At 34.6% G+C, this 22,244-nt stretch overlaps 2 protein-coding genes across 5 annotated transcripts in view; both read right to left on the reverse strand.

Annotated features, from left to right (window-relative positions):
* LOC111424668 (Jumonji, AT rich interactive domain 2) overlaps positions 1 to 13,607 on the reverse strand; it is a 35,693-nt gene extending 22,086 nt beyond the window's left edge. Inside the window, exons 1-3 of the mRNA XM_023058295.2 lie at positions 13,287 to 13,607; positions 11,457 to 13,227; positions 249 to 1,554 (exon numbers count right to left, since the gene is read on the reverse strand). Coding sequence (XP_022914063.2) covers positions 249 to 1,554; positions 11,457 to 13,227; positions 13,287 to 13,366 — 3,157 coding nt within the window. The 5' untranslated portion in view covers positions 13,367 to 13,607. The remainder of the gene's footprint in view (positions 1 to 248; positions 1,555 to 11,456; positions 13,228 to 13,286) is intronic.
* Positions 13,608 to 20,528: 6,921 nt separating this feature from the next.
* Positions 20,529 to 22,244, reverse strand: part of LOC111424712 (peptidoglycan recognition protein 3-like) — a 76,134-nt gene continuing 74,418 nt past the window's right edge. For 2 of the 4 annotated variants that reach the window (XM_071197918.1, XM_071197916.1), the window contains exon 4: positions 20,529 to 22,229. In XM_071197918.1, coding sequence (XP_071054019.1) covers positions 20,581 to 22,229 — 1,649 coding nt within the window. In that variant the 3' untranslated portion in view covers positions 20,529 to 20,580. The remainder of the gene's footprint in view (positions 22,230 to 22,244) is intronic. The other 2 variants (XM_071197921.1, XM_023058350.2) reach the window with 2 other exon arrangements.

Here is a 22,244-nt window from a genome sequence, read left to right on the forward strand (position 1 = left end):
CGGTTCCGGAGATATTTGCAAAAAACGTTTTTCTTTTAATTAAATTAAACCCCGCATTTCGAAAATGGTGCGTTTTAGAAGGTAAGTTGATAGAAACTTTTTTTCAAATTTTTGTACAAGTTATCACATCCTGAAGTCCTGCACATATATTAGGAAACACCTGTATATTAACACTTAAAAAAAATAATTATAATTATTGTAAAAGTAACAATTTAAATTTCTTATTTAACAAAGTTTTTGTATCTTACCTGTCATTTTATTAGCATCTTCAAGTTTAGTAACATCATCTTCCGATTTAGACGTAGCTGTACTAGAAGGTCTCCTAGATGGTCTTCGAAAAGGTGTACTTATTGACGAATCTTCCTCAGCTTCAAAAGCATAAACGCTACTCTCATTACTAACGGAAAAGGCATTAATATTTTTAACAGTTTCCGTTAATTTTTTAAAAATCATTTTCTTTTCATTGGATGGTATTCGCATTAATTGAGCGGGAGGTGTTATTTCTTGCGATTGATTCGAAGTGCTCGATAATCTCTCGCGACCTTCGATGGTCTTAACACTTTCGGGTGTCGTTTTTATGGCGATATCGATTTTTGGTTTTTCAACAATCGCGGTGGGAAGATCGACTTTTTCATCGAATTTAATTTCTTCCTCCTCTTTTTTGATGATCATTCCCGCTAAAGCGCTATCGTTTAACCACTTTTCGATTTGTTCGGTGGACATATTTACTTTACCTTTTCCGAAACGACGACTAACGTCTTTACACAATAAATCTGAGGATGGAATCGAATGAGTACATTTATCCAATTCCACCTTTACTTCCGGTTTGATTGTTTCCGTTTTTATGAAACCGTGAAAGTATTTTTCTTCATCAGATGACGAGTAAAGCGCGAGATAATTTTGTGGTCTTTTAGTACATTCACGTTTTGGTTTATTTTTGTAAAAATTTTCTGTTTTTGGTTCAAATTTTTTTTCTGGTGTATGTTCTTTATTTTTATCTTTTAAATCCTTAGGTTTCGTTAAATTTGATAGAGGTTCTTCATCAGAATCGCTAAAACTCATACTTTGATCGCATTTTGGTTTCTTTTTGAGATTTTTTATTTTTTTAGATTTCGTTTTGATATTTTTTGATGATGTATCAGATTCACTTAAACTATCGATTTCTGATTCTTTAATAATTTTTGTGTTTGTTTCTTTTAAGTTTTTTGATTGATTTATTTTCGTTTCTTTAACAGTTGTTTTAGGTGGTGATTCTTTTTTATCTTTATCTATATCTTTATTACTTGTTTTATCATCAGAAACAGTAGGAAGCGTTTGCTTTTTTGCTTCGTTTTCAACACTTGAATTACTACTTGATTTCTTATCCTGAATCGACTTCTTAGATTCTTTATCTTTTTTATCATCAAGTTTTTCATCAATTAATTTATTTTTTAAATTATATTCATCCTTTATCTCAACTTTAACTTGTTTCTTGATCAAATTAGACTTTTTAGAATCAGTTTCTAGACTTTTTGGATCGTTTTTTGATTTAGTTTCAACATCTTTAATTTTTACCTTAAAAAAATGATAATCAAACTAAATTTAACCGATTTTTTCTTTATATAATTGTAACCCTTTCGCTGCTGAATTAGAAAAGCGAACACTACAACACAGTACAAAAACAGACGAGGAATCTCAGTTCTTGTTGGTGATTTCTATTTTTTTATTCGAATCTTTTGTCCGTACACGAAATGTAAGTCGATACGGCGACGGTATAAAATTAGAAGTTTGAGGCTTTCAGGTCATGTATGCATCTACGATTAGTAACGATTAGTGACGATTCGTATCGAACACAATGTTTGAAAGAATAAACAAAGCATAAATAAAAAAAAGTTAATTTGTTCTTATACCTGTAAATAATAGAAATAAAAGTATTTTGAAACTTCATATCTTATCTATAAAAAACGTATGATAAAATCATAAGTTACAACGAAATTAATAAATAATTATAATGATTATTATGAAAAAGTAGTCATCATAAAATTTTAAGAAAAGTAAACATGGAATGCATTTCTCGGCCATGCTTAAGCATAACTTAGTAGTTAATGTAAAACATTGGTTTACAATTAGTGAGATTACTGATTTGTTCTTATGCTGTGAAAATAAATTTTCCTCTTGAAATTCGATAAAATAGGTAATATACACAGAAATAGGGCAAATTCTGTCATTCTATACTACATGTTGTGTTACTTACAATATGATAATATACAGCGGTAAACATACAGGTATAAGAAAAGTAGGAGTAGCCTTCATAGTGGAAAACAATTATAAGCAATGCAACAATCGTAAATGTGGTCTTCTGTTCGGCTAAGACCAAGAAGATCGAGAAGGACCCGGAGATAAAAGAGCTTTTTATCAAGAAATAGAATAGGTGTACGACACGATGCCTAAAAATGATATTAATATAGTACTGGGAGACATGCATGCAAAGATTGGCAAAAAGGTCGAATATTTTGGCATCATAGGTAAACAGGAAGGAGCAGGAAGGAATATGGTTGTTGGGTCAACCAAATAGACCATGTGCTAATAGATAAAAGATTTAAATCAAGTATTGTAGACGTGATAACAAGAAGAGGAGCCTGCTACGGATCGGACCATCTATTAGTGCCGGCAAAGTTTAGGTGTAAAACTAACAGCAAAAACAAAAAAAAAAAGACAAACATAGAAAACTGGATATTGAAAATCTGAAAACACTGAAATAAAAGTAAAGATAAAGGAACATTCTAGCGGTGATAGAGGTCTCACAATTGATATTTGAATTGCCAGTGGAATATTACTAAGAGGCTATATAAGCAGCCATGGAAGAGGCATCAAGAGAGGTATTGGGAATAGTTGAAGAGCCAAAAAGGGAGATATGGTTTGACAACGACTTTTCTGAGAGTATTGCAAGAAGATATGAAGGAGATAAAGATGTATCGCTAGTCCAACGCAAGAGAGGGAGGAATTGTTCAAGGAAGCAAGAAGAAAAGGAAACGAAAGGAAATGGGAGTACCAGAACAAGACTTTAAATCGAATAAAACAAGTAATGTGTATAAATTTGTTAGACAATTAAGACAAGGGTAGAAACCACACATAGCTCTAAGCAGAGATGAAACAGGAAAAATAGTATAATATGTAAATAAATAACATTTGAAAAAATTATTTCCAAAACCTAGTAAGCATAGAAACTGATTTGGAAATGGACAACAGTCCACCACACCAAAGAGATGAAACAAAGGCACCAGGGATTGACAGCATGCCATCCGAAATACTCATGACGGGTGGAGAAGATCCAGCGAAGAATAATATTTACGCATTAATGCAGAATTTCTGAAAAAAAAAAAATTACCTGACGAATGGCAAGAAGCCGTAATATGCCATTAAAAAGGAGACTAAGTTTGATGTCGAAACTACTATATTCTGAACCAAAAACTGCATCCCTTCGCTGAGAATGTTATAGGTGAATACCAGGCGGGTTTTAGAAAATGAAGATCTGCCATCGACCAAATATTTACCGTGAAACATATATAATATGATTCTGTCAACAGACAACAACTTACTGTAGAAGATCTTGAAAATGCTTTGATGATATTCCAGCAAAACTGATACGGCTGAAGCATGTGTACGTACAGAAGGCTAACTAACAGAACTCTTTCAGATCTCACACGGTCTGAAACAGTATGAGTACTTGGAAAGAACATTTTATGCAATTGTTGGAAGGGTGCGAAGACCGGCAGAGGAGGAACGTGGAGGGGAGAGTGAGGAAAAAAGATGCAGGGAAATCGAGATAGAGGAATTGGTGTAGATGCGGACGTGTTTGAAGAGCGGAAAGGCAGCAGGGGGGATGGGGTACACAATGAGGCATGGCTAGAGGCAACACAGGATGTAGAAATGGGAGAAATTTCTGACAGATTTGGAGAGGCAAAGAATTCCCTTAGCAGTGGCGCGTTGGAATTGTATGTTCGGTTTAAAAAAAGGAGAAAGAGAATCTATACAAAATTATAGAGGTATACACCTGTTGAATATTGCATATAAAATATATGCAGGTATACTGGACGAAAAACTGCGGAAGGAGTTGGATGATACAATAATAAGTTCATTATTGTATAAGGTCATTATAACATAAGAAATTTCGGGATATTTGATGGAGAAGGGTTGGAAAAAAGAGAGAAGGAAAAGGTATGATTGCGCGATAAAGGTACGGGAAAAAAAGAGAGAACGAATAAATATTGGATGGGGGGTGAGGAAAGGATGTGTACATTGTGTAGGGATGATTTGGAGACAATTGATCATATGCTGCGGTTGATGATTTGAAGGAGGGTAGTATGGAGTGAGAGTGCGTACTGGATGGAGGGGATGATGAGGGAGAGGAGAAGGCATTATATCTATTGTTTTAACAGTATTCTGAAAATGACAATAAAAGATATTGAAATTGAGACGAGCTAATAACTCATAAGCCATCAATTTTATCAAAAGAAGTTTTAGATAAAACCCTCATCATATCGTATGAAGGGGGAAAGTATTTTGTACTGGATAGCTTTCATTACATTTTAGAAGCGCCGTCAATGTCTGTCAATTGTTAAGTAAGTTCTTTTAAATGAATACATATATTGTTTTGATAAATATAATAAGCAACTTTTATTTGAAACAACTTTTTATTTAGCTAAAATTTATCGATAAAAACGTCAAATAATTAACTCTAGTCTAAATAATCTAATAATAGGTGTATCTGCTTGTTGTATCATTTTTGGACTTAATTGCCTGCGCACATCCCGTATTCTTTACCTCATATTTTCCGACGTTATTATCAGTTCTTGGTGGCTTTGTCTTTAATGTAACCCCACAGAAAAAATCAAGAGATATTTGAGGCCAATTAATGGAACCACCCCTACCTGTGCACTTATTTCGATAGCAAATATGTGGCACTAACTTTGCTGGTAGTTCGTGAATCAGGGGATTTGTAAATTTTTCTCCAATCAATGTAATGAAAGAAATGGCAAACCATTAGTAGCAGATAGCCACAAATAAAATAATATTCAAAATTACTTAAAAGATCTTACTGACGATGTCAGTACTGATTATTTTCTGTGGAAGCCAACAAGAATGCTTCAGGTTCCAATAACACATACAACTCCAATTCGAAATAGTAATGGAAATTAGGCAAAGCGCAATCAAGAAAAAGTTAATTTGTTTGCTGAACATCAGAAAGAAACTTTTACATCAGACAGTCCAACAACTATGTTAAATAGTGTTCTTAGCATTATTCAAAGTGATCGGCAGAGTGTATTATGAAATGTAAAAACTAAATATAAAGAAATCAGCAGGCTATGGCCTAATTAATGGAGAAACATTGAAACATCTACCAAACGGGCGATTATAAAACTATACACATAATTAATGCTGCTTTTAAACAGAAATACTTCCCAAGTATATGGAAAGTTGCTGAAATAGTAATGATACCAAAACCTGGTAAACCCCCCACAGATGTTACATTATATAGGCCAATCTCATTATTACCATTACAATCAAAACAACTTGAAAAATTACTATTAAAAAGACTAAAACCTGTCATAGAAGAAAAAGCCCTAATACCAACACATCAATTTGGATTTCGGAATAAAGATGCAACAATAGATCAAGTGAACAGAATATCGAATACTATCGAAATAGCAATAGAAGAAAATAAAATCTGCTTCGCCGTATTTTTGGATATTGCACAAGTTTTCGACAAAGTGTGCTTAGATGGTTTAAATTACAAATTAGACCAACTACTACCATCAACGTATCAATTACATATTAAAATCGTATCTTTCTGAAAAATACATGAAATACAAGTCGGCGTTCCTCAAGGAAGTGTGCTTGGCCCAACACTGTTCTTACTCTATACGTTCGACCTTCCTCAGATAACAGAAACTTTAACAGCTACATTCGCAAATGACACAGTGATCTTGGCTGTTGCAGCAAATAAGTTACAATTGGCCTTAAATTCAATAGAAAACTAGACCAAACGATGGCTAACAAAATTAAATACAAATAAATCGACATACATAAACAACTTTACTTATAAGAAAGTAAACTATGTCCCATGTACACATACATGTAGTCACATAGTCACCAGTACACATATATGGCATGCAGTCCTTTACGCCGACACTCCAAAATGTCTTGGTATGTCAAACTCAAATGGAAAGCTCACGTAAAAAAAAAGTGAGGAACTTGATATCAAATTTAGACACCTATATTGGTTTATTGGCAGAAAATCTACGTTATCACTAAGAAACAAGTTGTTAATATACAAGCAAGTATTAAAACCAAAATGGATATACGGAATCCAACTGTGGGGTTGTACCTGCAAGACAAATGCAAGTCTGATTCAAAGATTCTAAAACAAAGTACTAAGGTGCATAATGAATGCAGTTTGGTATATAAGAAACACCGACCTCCATCGCGACTTGGAAGTAGCATCGGTGTCATCAGAAATTGTATCATTCGCATCTAACCATGAGAAGAGAATACACGATCATCCCAACATCGAGGCCATCCAGCTTCTCGACAACGAGGATGTCCTGCGTCACCTTCAGAGGATGAAGCCGTTCGATTCAGTGACCTAGTGCCCTAGTCGATTCAAACGCGAGCAATAGTGCGGAATTATAGCAAAACCAGTAATAATCGGAAAGTGTGTTCCGCGTATCGCAGTGCGCGTGTTTTGTGTTATGATCTTAAAACTCTAAAAATATCACAATATCTATCTATATTATGTGTAAAGCAGACTGGACCATTGAGAAAAGCTGCAAAATATTATCTTGTTTAATTTTGTGTAATATCAAAAATAAGTAACTAATTAGTATGTATTTACAGTTTCATATAAGTCGCAATATATGCAGTAACCATAGTTACTGCTCAACTATACACTTGCACTGTCCCACATAAAATGCAACATAGCTTATAGTACAGGCTAGTTTTGCTCGGAAAAAGATGACGTCCTTATGATAATCCTGAGTTTTCGACCTCAAGTGGTGGCTGATACCTCCGCCATCTGGGAAAGATGTAAGTTGAAAATAAAAATTATAAAGGGAATATCTACGTTCCTAGTGATTCTACGAAAAACAAGTTAAATAATAAACTGAAGAGAATGAAATTCTGTTAATTTTAATTCAATCATATTTTTTATCGAATTAACCATTATTAAATATCCTTTATTATTACAATAACTCTTAAAATATTTGATGGGAGACGTCTAGTGTTAGTTGTAGTGCTAGTGTTAGCTCTAGTTTAGGTATTATTTAGCGCTAGATTGTTGTATATTTTTATTGAATTAAAATACAACTAACTAATAAAGAACGCAACGGTGTGGGTTCGAATTAGTAAAGTAGCGAATTTAAGTGAAATTCACGGATGTATTCATTTGGAACATTTAAAAACTTACTTAACAATTGAAAGACATTGATGGCGCTTCTAAAATGCAATTAAAACCATACAGAATACTTTGTCCCTTCATATGATAAAAGTTTTATTTGAAACTTTTTTCGATAAAATTGATGGTTTATGAGTTATTAGATCGTCACAATTTCAATGCCTCGCCCGGTCTACAATTAAAATTAAAACCAGTTTAACAAGATCTGATTACTAATTAATCATTCAAGAGTAGCTGCAATACATTTCTTTTACAATGAAAGAATTAATACATCTTGAAAGATACTTACGTGAGCGTTATTGAGATATTGCGCGCATAGTTCAGATATTTGATATGGGATTATTATGTTAATTAAGTCTGGAGGTACTTACATGACATTTCAAATATGAGAATCAAATTTATTATTTTTTTTATTAATGCTCAAAATTGATTGCTATAGTTTATTACCTACCCCTTTAATTCCATATTAATAGTAACAATTAATTATAACTGATTCAACTTTTAATTTAGTAAAATCAATGTAAACAAAAAAAATTATAATAATTGTAGAGTGTTACTTAGTACAGCCCCTATTCAACTGTGTAAACCTCCAAAAACAAAATAATTGAGTTTCCTGAATATACAGCATGGTCCGTTTAACGTTAGATAAGCGATTATTTCGAAAACGGTTCATTTTACATAAAAATGAATCAAATGAAAGTTGTTCTGTGCGAAGGGGGAAACCATATGACGATAACAATTTTTGACCTTGACCTTATTTTCAAGGTTATATGAAGGTCACGACCAATTTTTTAAATGGCACCCTATATATTTTATTGTAAAATCTGAATCTGTGGATAAAAGTACAGTAATTAAAAAAAAAAAACAAAAAAATTTTACTGTGTGGTTTTGCCAGTACAACGGCAAAATATCTTTTGAAAAAAATTGAAACTTCTTCAGAAACAATTAAATAACGTTTATAATCTTGCTAGCAAGAACAAATAAGATTTATGCATTTTTAAACATTTCCCGACCCTCTTCGATGCATTGTCTTTAGTTCTTAATTCTTAGAATACTATTTAAGAATGCCGAACATGAAAAATGCAGAATAGATACATCGGGTGCCCTGGCTCCACGGAAATACCTTTGGAAAGAGGTCCAAAAGGTTCCGACATTTCTCCGCCTTTGTCAATTTGATAATAGAACAACGCATAAAAAACAAGAGTTAGTGGAACTGCTTATGTCGGCATTTTCAAAATATCGCTTTCAGAGACTTAATTGGTTGAATTGTTTTAAAATGTAACAGGTAAAACTAAATTTGCATAAAAACTGCTTGGCAACAAATTCTGAATTCATTCCATCGTTTTACATTAAGTCAAAGTGTTTAAACTTAGAGTATCCATGATTTAATCATGGATACTCTAAGTGTGGCGTGTAAAAAGTATTTATGGAGAAAGTGGCAGAAAAATTGCTAATAGTATAGCTTTGTATCGAGAACGTTTTCCTGATCGAAATACGCCTTCGAGAAGTACCTTTTACAAAATTGTGAATGATTTCACTAACACTGGAAATGTGGTATCAAGAAAAAGAACTCGGCGAGCAACTGTAACTACGGAAGAAAAAGAAACTGCGGTATTAGCTAGCGTTAAGGTAAATCCTCAAGTTAGCACTCGACGACTTGCAATTGACGCCGGAATATCGAAGATCAGCATTTTAAGAATAATAAAGCGCAACAAGTATTCCCATTAACATTTCATTGCATTAACAGCTTTATGGAGGTGATTTTGAAAATTGATTAGTATTTTGTCAATGGTCGGTTAATGTTTGGTGTGGCATAATTGGTGATAAATTATTCGGTTCATACTTTATTGATGGTATGCTGAATGGGGAGAAGTACCGAAATTTTTTAGATGACGTCTTACCAACGTTACTTGTAGATTTAGAGCAGGGAAGAAAGGCAAAATATGTGGCTGCAAAATAATGGCTGTCCAGCACATTTTTCACATATATGGTGTCCTCCGCTGAGGTATCCGAGAAACTGCGTATATGAACTCTATGATCAATTTTAAGAATAAATGGTTCTAATCACCTTTCTCGAATTCCAAACGGTTGTTGAGATATCGAGATTTGAAGTTACCAGATCCTATAGATAGATACTAAACAGTAAATAACATGTTGCTAGGTAATTGAATAATTAGCCATTTAATTGATATTAGAATAAAATTGTTGACATTCAGGTCATTAATTGTCATCATTGTTATCAATTGTGCTAAAATCATGCCTGCAACTTATCCACACGAAGAGTATGCGGACATGGTTTTCGTGTATGGATATTGCAACAGTAGTACCACCGCCTCAGTTAGGGAATATCAACGACGATACCCAAACCGCCGTCTTCCAGACAAGCAAACCTTCGGTAGAGTCTTCACAACTCTTCGATTAAGAGGTGCGTTCCCTAAATCGACTTGTGAAAGAGAAATTAGGCGAAGAAACAATGCTGCAGCAGTGCTTGAGGCTGTTGAAAATGATGATGGTACTAGTACGAGAAGAATTTCTGTACTTACTGGACAAGCTGTGCATGACGCTTTGCGGGAAAACGGACTGCATCCCTATCATTACCAACCAGTACAACAACTTCTTCCCGAGGATCTTCCCCAAAGAGTTCGTGTCTTTGTGAATGGTGGAGAAATCATCTGGATACTCTTTCAAGAACTCTTTTTTGTGACAAAGCTACATTTACTAGAGATGGAATCAACAATTTTCATAACGAACATGTGTGGAGATTCGAAAACCCTCATGCTGTTCGAGAAATCCATTTCCAGAGTAGATTCTCCGTAAACGTTTGGGCTGGAATAATTAATAATGTTGTTATTGGACCGCATTTTTTCGACGGAAATTTGAACAGCGAAATGTACCAGGCTTTTTTGGAGAACGATCTACCTCTATTACTTGACGACATTCCTATTCAAATTAGAAGAATAATGTTCTTTTTACATGATGGTGCTCCCGCCCATTATGCAAGAATTATCACAAATTTCCTCAATGAACAGTATCCAAATCGATGGATAGATCGTGGTGGTCCCATTGCTTGGCCACCGCGATCTCCGGATCTCACCCCACTAGATTTTTTCATGTGGGGACATGTGAAGACACTTACGTATCCAACGGGAAAGCCTAATAATAGAGACCAACTTATACAAAACATTCATGCAGTGTTTCGAGAGGTAAAAAACAATATGGAGAACTACAACTGGAAACGAGAGCTCCGACAAAGGATTGAATTATGCATTGCACAAGGCGGTGGTCACATTGAGCAGCTTTAACAAATTGCAGTGTCATTAAGCTTTTATTAAAATAAACCGCAATTTTTCCATAGCCAACCTAGCAATGTGTTGTACTGTTTAGCATCCTATTCATACGATCTGTCAACTTCAAACCTCGATATCTCAACAATCGTTTGATTATGCTGGGCGATTGGAAAGGGCGGTCCAATTTCCTGGCCTGCCAGATCACCTAATTTAACACCTCTTGATTTTTTTTTATAGGGCGTCCTTAAGGATAATGTTTATCGCAAAGTAGTGGATAAGATATGCATGCAGAAATAGTAGCCAAGAAAACCTTTTAAGATGTAAAGAAAATTTTAGTAGAAGGGTTAATAAATGCATTGAAGTGGGTGTGGAAATATTTGAATATTTATTATAAATTTTATACTTGCTGTTGATTAATAGTGTAGTTTAATCACTTTTTTTTTATAAATAAACAATATTTAAAACTATTTGAATAAAAAAATTATTTAGATTTTGTCGACAAAAGATGTTTCGCCGTCGTACTGGCAAAACCACACGGTAATTTTTTTAGAAAATTGGTCGTGACATTCATATGACCTTGAAAATAAGGTCAAGGACAAAAATGTTATCGTCATATGGTTTCGCACACAACAACTTTCATTTGGTTCATTTTTATGTAAAATGAACCGTTTTCGAATGGACCATCCTGTATTTACATGTAGACAGCAGTGAAAAGGTTTACAAAGAATTTTACTTACCTTTGCTTTCAATTCATTTTCTCTTTGTTCAGTCTTCTTAACATTAGGTAACTCAGGAAAACTATCAATAGAAATATCATCGTCCATTTCCATATCATTAACCAATTTTTGTCCTAATAACTCCATATACAAAGCAGCCGCTTCTTTAGTTTTTCTGCTAGGACGCGACGGTCCCGCTTTTTGATCATCAGAGGATTGAGATTGATCTAATTTTTTTTCTTTTTTTATTTCAACCTTTTCTTTGCAGTCCTTTTCCTTTGCTTTATCTTTAACAATTACAGTTTTTTTATCATCACTTTTTTTAGTAACAGTAGCTTTAGTTTTTACATCAACATTACTTTTTTCTAAACCCGGTTTTTTAATTTTATAAGTAACCGTCGCTTTCGCCATTGGAACAATTCTTCGTTTTTGTATTTGCCGCTTCGTATTATGATAAGGGGCGTCATCGTTTTTAATTTTCTTTATTTCCGATTTTTTAGTTTCGACAATTTTTTTCTTAGTCTCAACAGTTTTCGATACTTTATTTTTATCTGTAGTTTCATTTTCGTGTGTTCTACTACGTGTTTTTATATCGCTTGTATCTGTTTCTAATTTTTTATCAGTTGCTCCTCTCGTTGGTCGTTTTATAATTACATCTTTTTTAATCGTGTTTTTCTTTATTGTTTCTATTCGCCGAGTATTTCTTATAACCCCTGTTTTTTGAATGATTTTATTTGCTAATCTTGTTGTTGCTCTAATAGTACTTAATCTTGTTATGACAGTTTGAAAAGGATGTTTTCTTGGATTTCCCAAAAGTCTTTGAGATCTGGTTAACCTTATATTCTCTGTATCTTGTTTTTTTGTTTGTGTTACCATCTTTTTTACTTTTGCTTTTTTTACCAAAGGTTCATTATCATCAGATGAAAACTCAGAAGATGATGAAGTCTCTTCTGATTCTTGTTTTTCTTCACTCTCTTTTACATCACTTTCACTTTCATCATCTTCACTCTCAATTTTTTTTATTTTTCTTTTAGCATTAAGATTTTGAATAATTTTTTTATCTTTTGGTTTTGTCTTGGAAGTTCTTAATTCTCTATGAATATATCGTCCTCTAAAACTTCTCAAACACATTTTAGAGTTTATATTAGGAGTAATATTAGGTCTTATTGGTTGTTTTAAGGTTCGCCTCGCAATTCTTTTAGTAGCAACAACTTTAACCTTTGTTTTATGACAAACATTCTTCTTTGTGTTTGTATTCGTTTCAGTTTTACTTATTGATCGAGTACGGACGACATTTTTAGTAGAAACTTTTTCAGAAATTTTACTTATAGCAATTGCTCGAATCTTTGCCATTTTTTGTTCTTGATATTTTCGACGTAAAGCTTGTAATGCTAAAGCATGACGTCGCTTTTTATCCATTTGTTTACTGATAACAATGGGATCTGCTCGTTTGCGTACTCCAAAAGCAATGAAAGGTCGTTCATTTGGACTTTTACCAATTGGTGCTGTCATTATTGGACCATTCTTCGCTTCTTTTTTGTCTTCAGGAGATTGTGAATGAACTGTGTTTGCGTTATTAAAGAAATTTAAATTTGGTGGTAAAATTGGAGTACCTCGAAAGCAAAGGAATGTTAAAAAATCTTCCGTGTTAGGTCTTTTCATAGGTAACAGTTCAATTGGTTCAGGAAGAACATCTTTACGCTCTTGAGTTTCAATTTCTTTAATCGGTGTAATTACAGGACTACTAACATTTGAACCTTGTGCAAACTTTCTTTGAGCGTGCACTTTGGTTCTGTTACACAAAAACAAAGAAGCTTTAATCTAATTTTTTAAGCAAAACTCTTCACTTACCTTTTCGGGCTGTGATCCAGCAAGTTTATACAAGCGTCTTCTTTACGTTTACGTTTCATTTCACCGCGATTAACAACCATTGTTCTTCTTTATTAACGACAGTTGTAAAAAGCTTCTTTTACATGGTGAACGAATCGACGCACACGTTAAAGCTAAATCATTTTTAATTATTTAAACGTTTACATTTACATTTTAAAATCACGGAGAATTGTTTAAAACAACGATTTATTAAGTTTAGAACCCGGAAATAATGTTATTCGTACACATTGCAATGTTGATGTTTCTCTTTGCGTCATACGGGTGAGTGAAGTTAGTTGCAAATACGTACCGCTTCTCATTTTCACCAACCTAAGTCTTGTGCAAAATGTTATTTCCGAATAATATTGTTGTAACAGTTTTAAAAAACTAAAATTATGATATAAAAGAAAAAAGCGAATGAGTCTAAATACATAAACTTTAAAAATGAATATAACTATTAGATTTATAATACATGAAATAAGAATGACAGGTATATTTCTGAATGATGTTTGGGTTGCCTAACTCTACTTGTAGTTTTTTAAATAATACTAATGCAGTAAAAGAATTCAAACATTATGCTACTATAATGTTTGAATTGTTCTTTTTTTTATTATTAGTTTAATTAATAAGCGTTTTATTGTTTTTTTTTAATATTTATAATTTTCCCTTTCCTAATAGGTATAATACAATATACAGGGTGTTAGGTAAACATGCGGCAAAAATTCAAGGGGTTATTGCTTATTTATCGCTTTGTTTCGAAATTTGCGACAACCATATTCGATATTTATTGAAATTATTAATGAAAATAAAAGTATGGCGTACGTCAATGAGTTTATCAAGTACCTTGTACGATGATGTACAATATCATGTACAATATTTTTATTAAATTTTAAAAATTATTTTTATTCTACCACATTTTAGGTTATTAATGGAATATTTATTTTTTTAATCTATTTTTTGTTTTTTGTAAATTATATAACAAATCATTTTTTTTATGAAAAACAACTTTTCATGGCACACTTTGTGTGGTGCATGGCACACTACAATACTCCCCCTTCCGTGAAAAAGAAATTAATAAGAAGAGGAAGGTAAAACAATGGCACAACTTAAGAAAGTAATATGTTGTAGTAATAAAAAATAACGATTATATATTAAAATGTACTTTTCTATTCGGGGATGACACATGTTTATCTATTTCCGAATTATTAAATTTAATACTTTCATTAAAGATAAACGCGGGCTTAAGGCGATCGATATTAACAATAATTTTATCATTGCCTTTCTGAATTACGAAATATTTGGTTGCTTTTGCCAGAACTTTGAAAGGTCCTTCGTATCGCGGAGATAACGACGGTTTCAAACCTTCAATTCTAATGAAAACGAAATTTGATTTGTGCAAGTCTTTATGAATAAAAGGTTTTTGAATAGAGTGAAAAGACGTATTCACTGGTTTTAATTTTGAAAAAGTGTCTCTTAAACTGGAGAGGAAAGGCTCATAGTCAATAGATGGATTAGTAGGTATGAAGAACTCTCCAGGAAGTCTTAGTGGTTGCCCGTAAAGCAGTTCTGCTGAGGAGCAACCTAGATCTTCCTTAAGTGATGTTCTTAATCCTAGTAGGATGAGGGGTAGATTGTTGTTCCATCTAGTAGAGTCTCCTTTAGCGATGATAGCCGTCTTCAATGATCGATGAAATCGTTCTAACATTCCATTTGCTTGGGGATGGAAAGATGATGTATGTATTTGTCGTGTGCCAAGTAATGTGTTAAATTTTGAAAAGAGGTTTGATTCGAATTGCCGTCCCTGATCATGTGTTATTGTGGTAGGTATACCAAATCGACTAAAATAATGCCGGAAGAGTGTGTTTGCTATAGTAGAAGATGTGATATCTTTTAGCGGAAAAGCTTCTGGCCATCGAGTGAAGCGCTCGATAACTGTAAGTACATAAGTACAACCTAGGGACAGAGTGAGTGGTCCAATCAAGTCGATATGTATATGATCAAATCTAATTTTAGAAATTTTGATGTTGATGATTGGTGATTTTGTATGTTTTTGAATTTTTGCTTGTTGACATTTTAAGCAGGTTTTGGTCCAAACATGAATTTGCTTTGACATGTGTGGCCTAAAGAATCTTGTTTTGATTGCATGAATGGTGGAACGTATTCCGGGATGAGATAAGCTATGAATTTTGTCAAAAATTGCTTGTCTGTTGCGGAATATAAATTCTTGGAGATGATGAAGAGGTTTCACACCACAGTTTGATATTGGATTGTGATGTTGTTTGATGTGCTAAACGATAAGCTTTTGAAGGATTGTTGGAAAATTGCTTATTTAGTAAGTTTTCCAATTCTGTGTCAGCAAGTTGAGCTAAGGGCTAGAAAATCTGGATAAGATGAATTTAGAGATCCGATGTTTGTTCTGGATAGAGTATCTGTAACAATATTTGAATTTCCTCTGATGTATTTGATTTCTGAAGTAAATTGTGCATTATAACTTAGATATCGGGTTTGTCGAGGAGTTTTGTCTGTGGACGAAAAAATTGATGCGACAATGGGTTTGTGATCTGTATATACTGTAAATTTATTTCCATGTAACGAATGTTTGAAAAATTTGTTAGCAGAGTAGATGGCTAAAAGTTCTCTATCAAAAGTGGAATATTTGGTTTGGCATGAATTAAATTTTTTGGAAAAGAACGCTAATGGTTGAGACCCTCCATTGACGGTTTGCGTTAAAACAGCTCCCATACCTGTGTTAGATGCATCAGTTGACAATGATAGGATAGCATGTGAAGAGGGATGTCCTAGAAAGATAGATTTTGATAGAAGATTTTTGGCTGAAGAAAAAGCGTTGTCGTGTTGCAGAGTCCAAGAAGTTGATGAAATCGTTTTTTGTTTTTGATAGTGAAGAAATTTTGAAAGTGTGTATAAGGGATCAAGAATATTTGAAATGTTAGGTAAGAATCTATGGTAGAAGTTTAACATTCCCAAAAATCTTTGTAACTCTTTTAGAGTCGTTGGCTTTGGAAAATGTGTTATGGCTGTGATTCTTGATTGCGATGGTCGAATGCCATCGGATGAAACATGTTGACTAAGAAAATCCAATGATTTAACACCGAAAATGCATTTTTTCGGTTGGATATTGATATTGTAGGAAGTTAATCTGTGAAATAATTGTTTTAAATGAAGTATGTATTCTTCTTCATTTCGACTTGCTACAACAATATCGTCTATATATACAAAAATGAAGGTTAGTCCTGAAAGTACTTCATTGATGAACCTTTGGAATGTTTGCGTTGCATTTCGAAGGCCAAAAGGCATGCGAACGAATTCGAAAAGACCGAAAGGGGTTGTTATAGCTGTCTTTGGTATGTCCTCTTCATCTACGGGTATCTGATGATACGCTCTGACCAAATCGATTTTAGAAAAGATTTTGCATCCGTGCAAATGAATGTTGAAATCATGTATATGAGGTAGCGGATAGCGATCTGGCACAGTAACGTTGTTCAATTGGCGGTAATCTCCACATGGTCTCCAGTCATCAGAATCTTTTTTAGGTACCATGTGAAGAGGCGATGCCGTAGATGAAGAAGATGGTCGACAGATGCACATAGCGACCATTTGTTCGAATTCTTTTTTAGCGATTGATAGCTTACGCACATCCAAACGTCGAGGACGGCAAAACGGAAGATGTGAATTAGTAATAATTTTGTGTTTAGTGTTGTGTGTAACGGGAGATAAGAAATTAGGCGATGTAGTTAATTTTGGAAATGTTTTTAAAATGTTTGAAAATTTTGATTGATGGAACGTCGCTTTTGATACAAGAAACAATAGAGAAAATTTTTGTTTCCTTATCGATTAATTTCTTATTCTTAACATCAACTAAGATACCGAATCTAGTTAAGAAATCGGCACCAATTATTGGCTTACTAACGTTGGCCACGGTAAAAATGAATGGATAATCTCTTCTAAGGTTGAGTGATACCGTTAGCATTTTCTTACCATACGTTAGTATTTTAGTACCGTTCGCAGCACTAAGATTGGAGTCAGTATCTTGTTTGTGCTGGGGGAATAATTTGTGCGGTAAAACAGAAATATCTGCTCCTGTATCAATCAAAAAATTCTAATTGTTTTGATTATCAAAAATAAAAAACCTTAAAGCTTTAGTCGTAATTTTGAATTTTGAAAAATTATTTTTCTTCTTTGAATCATTGTTGAATAATATAACGTATGTTATAGCGCTGGTTAACACTTCTTCGTAACGAATAACAATTTGCTGCCTTTTGTTGTAACGAATTATTTATTGTTAAAGGTACGACACGACTCAAACGACGCTCTTACAAAAATCTTATTGATAGTGACGCGCTTGTTGTCAACAACAAGGAAAACAAAACAAAAACCTCTTATTGCTATGATTCTTGACAAATAGAAAAACTAATTTAAATACAAATAAAAAAAGCAAAAATATGTATAAAAAAGATACAAATTACAACAATCATCTATTCGTTTTTTGGTGAAATGAATGAATTTGAAGAGTTATTGGCAACTGATTGATGAAAAATGCATGGTTGTTTGCATTTATATGCTTTTGCACCATATTTGTGGTGCATGGCACACTACATACCTAAACACGTCTCATCGATCACATTCGTTTAGATTGAGTGACGTTTGGCTGTTTAACGTGTCTTTAACAGTTAGTGTAGTACTCTATTATGATTTATACGAACTACGAATAGATAGATGCACTCGCACTCCTTCCTTATCCTCATCAATGACGTATTCTTCGTATTCAGAATTGCTACAAGGGCCTGAACAGATGTCTTCACTCACCGCTGATGGATATAGGGGCTATACCTCACAAGATGACTACTGACGCCAGTTTTTCACCAGCCGCACAGTACTAGTCAACAGCTTCTCAACAAGGTAACTAACGGCAATAATAATGATTTTAAGATGTTGTTACTCCGTACAAAAACAAATTTTCGTTACTATATAAGGTTTCTTTTCTTACCTGAGTCCAAATAGCCGTTCCGATTCTGAATCGCAGGGGAGACTTATTTCACCAGTTCCAAATAACTTTCTTTGGACATTCTGTAGAATGCTACAAACTTAGCATCTGAAATTTCGAGCTTCTTTGCATCAACAAACGAACGATTATGAAAATTCCTCTCAAGGTATGGGTGGACCCTGATCCGTCTTGTGTTCATTCTTCTCCTTTCAATTTAATGTCATGGTGGTTTCTCATCGTTACTGGAACTGTCTTCTGGAGTTAACAAAACAACACTTGTTGACGGTTCTGCATCCATGAGTAAACTGAACAAACTACAGATTTTGATCGCTGATGAGTAGCTTCGTGTGTGGAGCCTTGTCACTAATATTAGTCAATAACCCAAGTTACCAACTAGTTTAGTTCCTTTTTTATAACTCCGTGTGTAAAGTTTTTTTTATTTTTTGAATCAGTTGTTTTAGTGTGTTCTAGTTATAGCCTGTTGAAATATCTAAAAAATTTACTGTAAAATTTTGAAATATATAGGTGTATATTCAAACAACTTTTTATCGTTTTCTCTACGTCTTTTATATGATCGTATATGTGCGTTGGTAGAATAGGATCACCACGGAAGTGTGTATAAAGGGAGCGTAGAGAAGAAGGGACAGAAGGCTAATGAAACATAATAGGAAATACGTTAGGGCAGATTGGTCGAGCGAAGGGACTACGTTGAAGAAAGAGTAAGACTGAAGAGGGGAAGGGCGCCAGGAGAGGATGAGATTCAGAATGAGGCATGGTTGGAGGCGATGGTGACCGTGAAGCAGAAGCTATGGAAGGTAATAAACGACGTATGGAGAGGGGAAGGGTTGCCGAACAGGTGGAGGCTGGTAATAATATGCCAACTACATGAAAAGGGGAGTAAAGGGGCGGTGGACAATTATAGAGGGATCACCCTGTTGGACATGACGTTTAAATATGCAAAGGTACGGTTGGGGAGAGTGGAAAAGGAAATGGAGAAGGCAGAAATGTTGCCGGAAGGCAAGAGGGGCGATTGACAATATATACATATTAAAATACCTGGCAGATGAACAAGAAGGGGGGAAAGTTGTATGAATTGTTTATAGAGCTGAAGACAGCATTCGATAAGGTAGATAGAGGGAAGATGTGGGAGGAAAGGAGGAGGAGAGGTATCACAGAACAGGTGATAGAGAAAGTGAAGGGGCGTTCAGAGGACGATGACGAAGGTTAATGTTTGGCAAGAGTTAAGCGAGATATTCTGGATGACTTGGAAGAGAGACTTAAGGGGGAATAGATGCGAGGGGTGATAGGAAGAATGAAGGTACTCACGCTGGCGTACGTGGATGACTTGGTTGTCGTGGCGAGAGAGGTGGTGGAGATGATAAGGTCTCTGGAGAGATATTTTAAAGTGAAGGGGCTGGAGAAAAACGTCGAGAAGACAAAGATCATGAAGTTCTGCAAAGTGAGGAGAAGACAGGGAAGGATGGATGTGGCAAGGAAGAGAGATAGAGGAAGTGAAAGAGTACACGTATTTGGGATGTGGGTGCTCGGCTGGTAATAGAGTTTTAATAGGGCCGATGGCAAAAAGAGCGAACATGGTGGTGGCCAAACTTTTGGGTATATAGTGAGGGAAGAGATTGAGGGTGTAAGCTGGGAGAAAAGCAGTAAAGTACGAAGAAAGGATAGATATATGGTGATATGCTGGACGGAAATTAAGAAGAGGACGTTGATATATGTATGGACAAGGAGAGAAGGAAGGATATTATAGGAGAGTGGGATATTCACTAACGGGGATCGACAACAGAAGAGTAGAGAGAGGTGAAATGTGGAGAGAACTGAGGAATAAGGACAGGGACATACAGAGGCAGAAGAGAAGGACACGGATATGGGAAGGAAGATATAATGAACGGTGTGGGGAGATAGTGACACAAGAACTGCCAAAGTATTTGCTGATGGAAGGGGACTGGGGAGGGAAAAGATTGGTGGTCAGATTTCACAATAAGTATTGGGTGGTGTAAAGGTAGTGTAGGCTGTGCAGGGAGGAAGTCGAGACATTGGACCATATATTGAAGGGATGCAGCGAGTTGAAGGAGGATGCAGATTTTGGAAGAGGAGGTGAGGGCAAGAGATGGATGAGGGAAGTGGTTGTGTCGAGGAGTCGAGAGTGTGGACGTGGTGAAGGAGAGCAGAGGGTTTGGTTGTATGTATTGTGTTATTGGTATAAAATTGTAAACGTTGTTGTATGTAATAAAACGCTTATTATTAGTAAAAGTTTTATTAGTCATCAGATTCACTTTGAAATTCATAAAAGTGAGGCCAAGTTTTGATTTCTTTAATCAATAACGTTGCAGGACTTTCGTTTCCAGTGACTTGACTCATTCCGACCAATTTATAATCTTCACTAATGTACCCATTTTTAACTCCGTCCTCAATTAATATATGAGCTTGTTCTATTTGAGAAGGTTCCGGAACGAATTTTATAAACGTTCCAATAAATCCTATGCCAATGCTAATGTTATTGTATCCCAAGGCGTGAGCACCCATATAATCCCATCCTCTACCTTCGTATACGTAACCATCGCCGCCAATCATAAAATTATAAGCAATGTCATCCCATCCGAAACTTTCCATATAATAAGCTTGAATACTTTTTGCTTGTAATATACAAGCGGTACGATAAAAACAACGGTTAGTTTCTGTATGATGGATTATAACGAATGGTACTGGTGTTTTTAAGAGAGTGTATTTTCCAACATTTTTTCTTGCACCCCATTCGTTTCTTGAAATCATATGAAGATTTGGTGATAGTTGAATTTGCTTCTTTCTACTTTGTGTTTCATTCCTAAAATCAAAAAAGTGGGGCCAAGTTTTAATTTCTTGAATTAACAATTTCCCGGGGCTATCCAAACTAGTGACTTGATTCATCCCGATCAATCTATAATCTTTATGAATGTGTCCATTTCTAACTCCTTCTTTTATTAATAAATGACCTAGTTCTATTTGAGATTGTTCCGGGAGATAGTGTTTGAATGTTCCAATAAATGCAATACCAATACTAATATTATTGTATCCGATGGTGTGAGTGCCAACATAATCCCACCCTCTAGCTTCGTATACATGACCATCACCACCAATCATAAAATTATAAGCGATGTCGTCCCATCCGAAAAAATTCATATGAAAATCTTGAATGGCTTTTAGTTTTATTTGACAAATAGTGCTGTTAAAACAAGATCCCCCTCTTGTATGATGTATTATCACGTATTCTACTGGCGTTTTCAAAAGAGTGTACTCGCCTATGTTTCTTTTTGCACCCCATTCGACTCTTGAAATAATACTAAGATTCAATGGAAGTGATACGCAAGTGTTTTCTGGTTGATGTACTGTAGTGTTAAAAACAAAAAAGTGGGGCCAATTTTTAATTTCTTCAATCAATAATCTCCCGGGACTTTCAAAAGCATTGATATGATTTAGTCCCACTAAATTATAATCATTACATATGTATTTCTTTTTAATTCCTTCCGCAATTAAAAATTGAGCTTGATCTAATTGATGCGACTCCGGCAGAAACTTTGTAAAGCTTCCAATAAATGCAATACCAATACTAATGTTATTGTATCCGATGGCGTGAGTGCCAGCATAATCCCATCCTCTGCCTTCATAAACATAACCGTCCCCACCAATAATGAAATTATAAGCAATATCGTTAAATTTATAATGTCTCATATGATAATCTTGAATGTTCACTGCTTGTGTTTTGCAGGCATCTTGATTGAAGCACCGTATAGTTGATGTTTGATGAATTATTATGTACGTTACAGGTTTTTTTAAGGCGGTATATTCTCCTTTATATGGTTTTGCTTTCCATTCGGCTCTTGAAATCATATGAAGCCCACCTGGTAGAGACGATTCATCTAGTTCTAGTTCTGAAAAGAAAATAA

The sequence above is a fragment of the Onthophagus taurus genome, chromosome 1 (assembly GCF_036711975.1).
Source record: "Onthophagus taurus isolate NC chromosome 1, IU_Otau_3.0, whole genome shotgun sequence".
Taxonomy (NCBI): domain Eukaryota; kingdom Metazoa; phylum Arthropoda; class Insecta; order Coleoptera; family Scarabaeidae; genus Onthophagus; species Onthophagus taurus.